This window comes from Cryptotermes secundus, unplaced genomic scaffold (assembly GCF_002891405.2).
Source record: "Cryptotermes secundus unplaced genomic scaffold, Csec_1.0 scaffold289, whole genome shotgun sequence".
NCBI classification, from domain to species: domain Eukaryota; kingdom Metazoa; phylum Arthropoda; class Insecta; order Blattodea; family Kalotermitidae; genus Cryptotermes; species Cryptotermes secundus.
The window spans coordinates 30,370-40,546 of NW_019722431.1; the positions used below are offsets into that span (position 1 = coordinate 30,370).

The 10,177-nt window shown below is 40.2% G+C and overlaps 1 protein-coding gene across 4 annotated transcripts in view; it reads right to left on the reverse strand.

Annotated features, from left to right (window-relative positions):
• LOC111861370 (proliferation marker protein Ki-67) overlaps positions 1–10,177 on the reverse strand; it is a 31,281-nt gene that overhangs the window by 13,132 nt on the left and 7,972 nt on the right. For 3 of the 4 annotated variants that reach the window (XM_023845876.2, XM_023845875.2, XM_023845877.2), the window contains exons 7-10: positions 9,431–9,625; positions 7,063–7,275; positions 4,455–4,692; positions 654–790 (exon numbers count right to left, since the gene is read on the reverse strand). In XM_023845876.2, coding sequence (XP_023701644.1) covers positions 654–790; positions 4,455–4,692; positions 7,063–7,275; positions 9,431–9,625 — 783 coding nt within the window. The remainder of the gene's footprint in view (positions 1–653; positions 791–4,454; positions 4,693–7,062; positions 7,276–9,430; positions 9,626–10,177) is intronic. The other variant, XM_023845878.2, reaches the window with a different exon arrangement.

The window sequence follows — 10,177 nt, forward strand, 5'->3', positions numbered from 1 at the left end:
ATGATCAAATGGTACAACATCTGGAACCAGGCGACCATGCACAGCGTATGGATTTGTGCCACTGGATAAAAAGCTCATCCCGAACTGTTAAGCATCATTTTATTCAGTGATGAGGCGTTTTTACCCTGGATGGTGTAAATAATTTACGAAATGTGCATACGTGGTTCCATAATAATCCACATGAGATAATGGAAATGAAATTCCAAAAGAGATTTTCTGTGAATGTACATTTACAGTTATGTGGTCGGGTTATAGCGCAGCCACATTACGTCATCGCTCGCCAGTCATGTGTCATGTATAGTGCTTGGAAACCCTAAGGACAATTATGACATGGCGAGCGAGTATTTCGTACTTCAATTTTATGGCTTTCCATCACTCACAAGTTAGTTTGATGTTACGCACATTTTTAACATTACAGAATCCACATATTCCTGCCAGTTTTAATATGTATTTTGTAATCAACAAGTGTGTAACACCGGTTAAAGTTTGACACTTCTCTGGCCATTATCTCCGTAACCGTTTTTGGACATAGGTGTTTTGGGTTATATCAGCATACGTTAACATAAGGAACACCCTCCCGAAGTTTGGTCCATTCCTCCTGGGACACCCTGTATATACAATATATAAAATATTAATATGGTGTAATTTCCTACCAGAGAGAACACATCCTTAGCTGATGTCATTCCATCACTTGAAGCCCTTAAGTTTTCAGACTTCTTCCTTCTAGTCTTTTGGACAGCAAGTCCATGAGATTTTGGTACTGAAGTAGGTGTCCTGCTCTTATGTTTTACTGTGGCAAGGCAACACAACACAAACACATTACAAACCAGTAATCACAGATATAATATACGTAATGTAATGTAATGTAAGTGCTTTGTTTAATACATTTTACTATGCTTCATTTGGAATTTCTGCTGAGTTGTTATGCATAAATGTGAGCCAGTTAGCAGGAAAAGCTATAAGAGCAGTTCACAGCAACTCCCCACTGTTTCATACACGTTCAGGTCATGATGAATGTGATATTCAATTTAGAGCAAACTGTAGGATACCAGGTCACATTTTAAGTGAATGAAAATTCAGTTAATGTGAGACTAGTGAAGGCTACCACTAGGGTTTTAGGCACTGCTACTCCAGTCTGCATTTGTTTATCTACGTGTGTGCACATGCTGCTATTGCCTGCTGTAATATACGTTACTTTTCCTTATCTGTTTTAAGACTTGCCCTTAACAAAATGGACAAAAAGATTCTGTCGGACAAAAATATGATTGCAAAAAAGGAGAGGCTACTTATTACGTCAGAGCAAAAATTTGATGTGATTGAATGACAAGAATGTGGCCATAGCAGCTCTAAAATAGGATGTCTCAGAATGTCTGGATCTATGGAATGGAATATAATAAAATACGCTGGGGAACTCTACATCTACAAGAAATAGAAGTGTTATAACAACAGAGCGTCAATTAACTTTATGGACCGAGGATTACAATCAAAACCGTATTCCCCTTAACAGAGCAGCCATTCAGACAAAAACCTTTAAATTTGTTTCAGAGCATGAAAGAAATAAGTAATGAAATATAAGCATTTAACCAAGTGTTGGTTGGTTTGGTCGATTTAAAAATAGGGACACAATAAAGATGTTTTCGTCAGTCTAAGCTTAATTTTAGGAATATTTAAATTTTTTTGTTTTCATTTTGTTCTCTATAGTTACTCTGTGACTTTGTTAACAATCAATTTAAATCATAAGTATATTCTTTTTATCCTTTACTCTAGTATTTTAATAAACACATACAAACTTATGTTTAAAAATTTTCATTGCCTATTTCCATCGATTTGGAACAAATTACCATATTTCATAAACAACTTTGAATAATGTGAATTCGAATAATGCGACCACTTCATGGGATTCATTATCTGCACTAGTATTATTCTTGTTGCAGCGTGTGAAGTAGAGCCTGAAAGAAATTGTTCTGTATTCAAATTTAACATGTCCAGGGAGTGAAGATGACCACTCACCTCCATCCACTGCAGACATCATGAACAGACGGATCTATACATCCACTCTCCCACATCTACATGACATAGTACACAACTTTACTTACATCACCAAATTAATCTCAATAATAAACGTTCTCGAGACAAAGCCCTCACAGACTATTTTATACAGCAAAAAATTTACCAAACTATCATATGTACCTAGTGATGGCCATGTGGGGCCAAAACATGTCGCTGAATATACATGAAAGCATGGACTAAGTGCTGATTCAACCAATGTAACTGCTCATTAATCTGGAGTCCCACAATTATAAGATACTATGTTATAAGATCTAGATAAGGGGAGATACCCATTCTTGCTATGCAAACAGGCTGTAGCCATCTGTGCTTTTCCTGGGAATTCAGTTAAGTTTAACATGACAGCAGAGCTTTGGATCTGATACCTGACATCTCAGTTCAGCGATAAAGTTTACGAAGGATGCTACGAGCACTATAATTCAGTGTGCTGTCCAAAGGGCAGTTGGTGTCCTAAGAGTGAAAATCATGCAGCAGCTTTCGCTGATTGGATGATGCAAATTTTTGAGAACTCGCAAGTCTTAAACTAGACCAATAAGACATGTTTACAGGAGGCTCCTTATAGCGAAGTTGAGGGCCCTGCATCAGAGCAGGGGAGATCCCTGAGGGACTCTGATTCCAGCTTCCAAACATTCAGATGCAAAACCTGCGTTCCTCAAAAATTTTAAATTAACATATTAGATGAGCCTTTATACTAAATCATCAGAAGACTATGGCGCAAATTTTCACCACAAATTCAACTTGAACTGCCATAAAATGTTTGATATTAGTGAAATGGAACCACAGTTGATGACGTATCAGTGTAATCTCCTGTAAGTGCTGATTAGTAAATCACAGTTCAATGCCAACAGCTGTCATTGTTGTGTGCAAGTGTGTGCCCTAAAATGTTCCTCCTGCCCTGCTACAGCAATGCCCGTTAAGATCCAAGGACAGATCGCTTGTTCTTCCAGAACCAACCCTGAGCTAGCCACCTCATTACCTATCCCTACGAGAGTTGGGCTTGTAACTACTGGTGCCCAAACAAGACCCTCAGCCTTCCCTACCCATCAGTTCGACACCTACGAAGGGAAAGTAGATAACGAGGAAGATGGAAAAAGTGAGTTCTATAGCCACTGAAGTAGTGTGACATGTGTGGCTGTAGCAGAAAAGGGGCAAAACAATGGCTATAAGCGGCTTCTGACACGGCACCCTTTATTCCCACAGATGGCAAGAGGAAAAAGCTGTTAGACCAATAACCTACTGAAGATGCACTGAAGACTGAACTGTGTGCGTACACACATATATACATCTATACTTATCCACTACAGTTGTTTGTTTCCAAGTTACACAAAGTAAAAAAGAGAAACTCCATATTCTATATGCTTTCAGTAGGGTGATGTTTCCATGATACAGCACTTGCGAACTTTTCTTCAATACCACGCTGTCAGTGCAGAAAGACACACAAGTATGCCTCAATATCAGTCACAAAATACCATAGTCATGAGCCTAAAATGGTACTCCAGTAGTACAAAAAGATATGAAACAGATTAAATCCTGGATGGTGAAAGTGAATAATGGCTAGTGACCAAGATAAGAAATGAGTTTTACAATATAATGTCACATATAACATGCTATCAAACATTTATTACCATTCATGTTTCTTGGTGGTAGGGGAATATCTTAGGTTACGAGTTGTCTTCCCACTCAGGTATATGAACAAACATTAACTTTACATGTGTTCAATTTTTCTTTATTGCTTAGTGGGGGCTGAAGTCCAACTGGGTTTCACTAGGCACAGCGGCCACTGACTGGCTTATTGTAGCCTGCCCCGGGTGATTATGACGATGGAGAATTTGGTGGAATGAAGATTGGCAGGGGAAACTGAATTACTCAGAGAAAACCCACCATAGTACCACTTTGTCCACCACAAATCCCACTTGACCTCACCCGGGATCGAACCCAGGCCACCGCGGTGGGAAGCCAGCAACTAACTGCTTGAGCTATGGCATGGCCTTACATGTGTTAATAAGACAAATACAGCATCAATTTTGAAATGTGCTGTCGTTCCTATACCAACAAGTCAACTCATGCACCACAAATGTGAGCCCCAGGTTCGTATAGAGCACATACCAAGCATGTGAGCTCAAGTGGCGAGACTTCTGACTTGTATTCGGGAAGTTCCTAGTTCAAATCTCAACTAGGACACCAAATATTTTGAATGACTTCCCCTCCTCCCATAATTTCCCTACACCCCCCAAAGCAAATACCAGGACAGAACATTACATAAGCCATACATACCAACATTGCCAGGAAGGGCAGAAATGAAACACTCCACTTGCATTTCATGAAATACTAAGAGTGGCACTGAGAGTTGAAACTCTCTACAAATGTACATCACAGGAACCCTTTACCTTTCAATGTGTCAGTCACCCGTTGAGGCGAACTGGAAACCACTAACTGTGGAGTTTTGGGCCGTGAACCTTTTCCATGACACACTAACAAGGCAGCCATCTTCTTTTTATCAGGTGTTTTCGGGCTCTCCAGCTTCAACCTCTTAGCAGCCCTTTCTGCTGAACGAAGTCCAGATTCACATTTCCTTTTCCTTTCTTCAGCTGATACAGCAACTGGTCTCTTCTGTTCAGATTTTTTCTACAGAATCACATATACAACATACTTTAAATCACTATATCATGTTAGTGATTTCTAATACATGGCAATTCACTTGCAGGAGGCTAAAAATTAATAATTACAAATCACACAATAATTTATTAATGAAAATGTTACTTGGCAACACTGACTAGGTGCCTGCCTGCCCGGTTTGTGTCATATCCTTCAGTTTGAGATCCTCCAACACAGCTACTGCAATCCCTCTTGGCACACTGGTTGCAATAACTGTTCATAACTGAGCATCACGTTGGCCTGCATGAACCAATGCAGGGAAACTAATTTTAAAATCTTCTGTAACCGAATTATCTCCACAGGTACCAATGCATTAACTTGCCAAGTTCTGTTTTCACCAGTTAGTGCATGACTTAAGAACATGAATTCAGGGACTCTTTGAAGTAAATCACCATACACATCAAAGATTTTGTAAAAAAAATCAAAATGTGATGGCTAAGTCAAAATGTAACCTCATGAAGACTCTGTCAGTAAAGATAATAGCAATGGGCTGGGCATGTAAGGTCTTGATTTCTGGCAGCAGAACTTGCCCCTGCATGACATCCTAAGTCCATCTACTTCATGAACACAGAGTATGTCATACGAACCATCACGGAAGGAAAGATTCACGGAAATACGACTGAATTTACCACAGGCATATGACAAATACCTTTAAGTATGCTGACAATATTCCAGTCACTTTCCAGTATCACTGTAAACATCAATTCACTAACTGACCATGACAAACTCGTTCCCACAGTAGACAGGGTACACAAGTTGCTTCCTTCATGGTACAGGAATGGATCATTCATTCATTCCCCTATTTTCTTCTTCTATGTTACTTTATATGTACTGTTTGACAATCTCACTGGCCCACTTACAGTCAATCTTCTGCATAAACATTCACCATTATGCCATTGCATAATTCTACATACTACTACTCAGATCCCTCTACAATTTATCAGATGTTTCATTTTACTTAACTCTATGCTGCGTTATTAAATAATGTCTTAACTTGACTCCACTCTCTTCAGCAGAGAAGCCGCAAATGTACGAGGGCTTTGATCCAAATACATGCAAACCACACATCCTGATTAATATGCCTTTAACCACAAATGAGATATGTGGTGAGAAATACATCACATATTTCTCAAAACTCTGACATTATGGTTGATGTCTCAATCACAAGGGAAGATAAGGATACAACAGGAAGTGTAATTACAGTCGAGAACAGGAATCTTTTTGAAAGTGAAACAGTAAAGATGTATATCAAAATATGAAATACCATGTGAATGAGTATAGAAACAGTTAACACATCTGTGAGCTGACTGTTTAGAGAATATTGTGACGTGCTGCGCTAAGGTCAACAACCTCCCCCCACCCTCCGCCAGCAGTGATGTGCCGAGCGGAGCCGAAGTGAGCCGAGTCCAAGCACAGCGGTTGCTAGGAAAAGTGAGTAAACAGTGGTGACATAACACAGGACGCCACAGTTGCTACGTAGCCGTAAAAAACCACAACAGCGTTGCTAGGCTATCGGCAAACACGGTGACTAGGCAACAAGGAAGCAAGGTATTTCCCGTTGTCCGGCTGAGGGTTTATAAGAGAACTACACTGCCTACGAAGACAGTTGAGTTGAAATGTAGCCGTCGCCAAAGAGAGTTAAAGTGTAGCCATCCCTGGAGACAGTTAAAGTGTATCAGCCGCCAAAGTGAGTGAGTGTTCAAGGCAGCAGCCACGGAATTGTAGTAGTGACCGAGTTCAGTTGTAACGAGTGAATCGTGATAGTGTGAAGAGATTTGTGTGAAGGGTTTGTAAACTGTGGAAACCCGCAAGAGTGTTGTAATTAATTGTAGCCAAGACTTGTAGGTTGTTAAATAAACGAATTAACAATCTGAACGGCGTCATCAGTAACTAAACACGTTACAATATGTATGAATCTCAATGTCTCACAACCCTATGGGCCTTCATGGCATGTTACAAGGATACCTTTAGCTTCTTTACCTTTACACGAGACATACTTATGGCAGGACTGAGAATGGACAATGCTTTCTTATAAGGGAGAAAGAGCAGAAATGGATACAACAGAACAGAGAGTATGAAGATGATTTTCTCATATGGTAAGTCACCACGATGGAAATGTCAGGATGAACAACTTCCAAGAAAACTGACAATCATAGTACAATACTACTACACTACTTAATACAATCCTGGTACAGCTAGTACAATATTTCCAGCACTTGTCTGACACCAACATATCACACCCACAATATTATATCCCATGCAGCCAATGCATGTTCTAATGGTTAATACTGTTCAGACTTCAAAATGTGGAGATTTGGAAACTTATGCTGTCCACATTACCGTTTTTACAGATGAGACTGGAGTCTTCTTCTTCTTAAGATTTCCACCTGATCTTCTGCTTGTCTTTGCGCTTTCAGGTGTTTTAGCACGAGAGAGCCTTGACACAGATTTCACAAGTGTTGGAATCCGGCTTACTTTTGGCAATGGTGTACTACCAACAGACTTCCTAGCCTTGGAACTTACTAACGGAGCCTTTCTATTGGTCACCAACGACTGGAAATTCAACCAAACCACATGTTTACTATTTACAAGAATAACCAAAAGTATACAATTTATAACTGACCAGTTTTCCCTGTGAACATCACACAATTCTGAAAAAGAACCTTATCCTCATTCCATGGCAGAGCAAAGTTCCAACCAATCATGACTGAGGTAGTGTTATGTTGCTGAGAGTAGAAAGCTGTGAATTCAAGTCATCTATGCAAGGAACAGTAACACTGATTTCATTGCATATTTCCTTTTAATGCAAGCTGTAAGACTGGAGATGGGAATCTTAAAAAAAAGTACCCAAAAGATTCTAATTCTTATGAAAAAGGTCACTATATTCCAGAACTATCAATGTGGCAAACCCTAGGCCCCATGCAGCCAGCAAGACTATCCCTTTATTCCCGTATAAAAAACTTTCAGAAAAGCATTTACTAAATACGGTGACGTGTTGCGCGATGGAGGACACCCCCTCCCTCCCCAGCGGTGACGTAGCAGGTGAGTCAGTGCTTCCCACCCCGCACTGTGACGTGGCATACAACGCCACTGTTGACATGGGCAACAGGCAACAGCGAACGGAATAAAAGCCGGCTGAGCAGAAAGCTGGGATTAGTGTGTGATCAGGAGTGACACAGTTAGTCAGCAGTGAACGAGTTAATGTGTAGCGGTCACCAAAGTGAGTTCTCAAGGCAGCAGCTTACGAGTTGAGTTGGAATCTAGCCAGCAGTGAGCAGTTAGGAGTGAGTGGAATTGTAGCAGTCACCAAGTTCAGTTGTAACAAGTGAATCGTGATAGTGTGAAGAGATTTGTGTGCAGGGTTCTAAAGTGTGGAAACCCGTAACATTGTTGTAATAAATTGAAGCCGAGACTTGTAAATTGTTAAATAAACAAATTAACAATCCGAATGGCGTCTTAAGTAACAAAACACATTACACTGGTGTCAGAAGTGGGATTGGACTTACACACGTGACCAACAAGATTCGAAATCAAGACAAGTGACAATTTGGTGTCAGAAGTGGATACTGAATTTCACAAACAAAAAACAAACTCCGTTGTTTTAGTCTGCAAGTGAACTATACCAAGCTAGCGACCACCACTTGTCGGCGAAGTTAGTGCCAACTTTAGCATATAGATGGTGTCGCATGATAAGCGCAACACATCCCCATGGCCGTTAAATTCGGTTTTCTATACTGAAGCCACTATTTCCATAAAACAGCTCTTCAATTATCCTCCTGAGTCTGAGTGGACCCCATTCCAGACCCACTACTTCTCAGAAAATCTGGTAGCGCCAGGAATCAAACCCCGATCTCTGGATCTGCAGAAAAGACCTCTGACCACTAGACCACAGAGGCAGTCTAAATTAATTTCACATGGAACCTAATAAACACGCCACAAAATCATGGACCTAGCATGACTCCAGTATCTTATGCAGTATCACTACAATCCAGCAGACCTTACAGTAAGGATCACTGATACAACAAATTTTAACTTAAATCAAGATTTAAGTTTATGGATAAAAATCCTATATGTAGGCTTGTGCAGAGAAGTATGCAATTTTATCTCCTCCAGAGCAAGAGAATAACCGTAATGGACTTGAGGATAGAAACGATTAAAACAAAGGGCGACAAACCTCTGCTGGATGCGTTCCAGCTTGTTGGCATAATCGAATTCCAAACTACGGACGCATAGTCAAGCTTAGATCTAACTAATGCAGTGTACAAGCTGAGTATACAGTCTAGATATGAGAAATTTAAAGTAATGTTATGAACTAGAGCCAACAGTTTAACAGTGAGAGAAAATGCAGTTGACCTGGTCATGGAAATATAGTTCAGCATCAATAAACACTCTCAGGTCTTTTATAGAATTGAACCAGGCTAAGGACAATTGACAAAGTTTATAAACATAGATAAGTGCGTTGGTTTTCCTGGAGAAGGCTATAACTTCAGTTTTCCTTATGTTGAGTTTCATACAGTTAGCAATGCACCAACCTTGTATAGAGTTAATGTCAGCCTGAAGTATATAACAGTCCTCGGTAAATTTTGATATCATCAGCAAATAATAATAATATGGTCACTTTCTTACGCTGGGGACCAGTTTGCACCTGTGCAGAAAGCTACCATACTACAAAGCTACACAAAGTAAAAGGCATAAAAACTACGGTTACCTGCCAAGACCGTACATTTTGAAATATTTTCACATTGTTGTAGGACTCTGTTGCCTTCCTTGCAGATTTACTGTACAGCCTGCTAGATTTCCTGCTAGATGGGGTAGAATCCATTCTCTTGCCTGAGGACTGGTTCCTCAGTTCTGCCACAGTCTTATCAGCTGAAGAACTCACATTTGTAACAGGCCCTGCAGCCTAGAAATTACAGAGAACAGACTGAAGTACTGGGAGCTAAATGGAAAGAATGTCATAAGGTGTGTATGTGTATATATATATATATACACGTGGTACAGTCATTATGTTCGTGGAATGCAGTTTTTCTTCGCATCATATGACAAGGTATTCACATACACTTACGCAGATCCATATTGGCCCTCAAAATAGTTGCCCTTGGCCACTATGCAAGTCTGCCAACGTTGATATAGCTGTCAAAAACATTGCTGAAACATATTAGCAGTAAATTCGCATACAATGCTTTGCAGTCATTCCACAAACTTATTGACTGTGGTAGAACACCTTCACATTTCTCATCCAATGTGCCAGGACAAATGAAGAAACCAAGCAAACAGCTTGCAGTCATAGGTACTAAAAGAAGAATAACAGTAGGGCCAGATACCTGGATGCCCACCTCACCCCTGGCTCCCGCCCAAAATTTCTTCTAAGGCAAAGAGCATTTTAAGGGGGGGGGATGAGGCGAATAAAACTGCCGAAACTAAACAACACACAGATTTAAAAACTGTAGTGTAC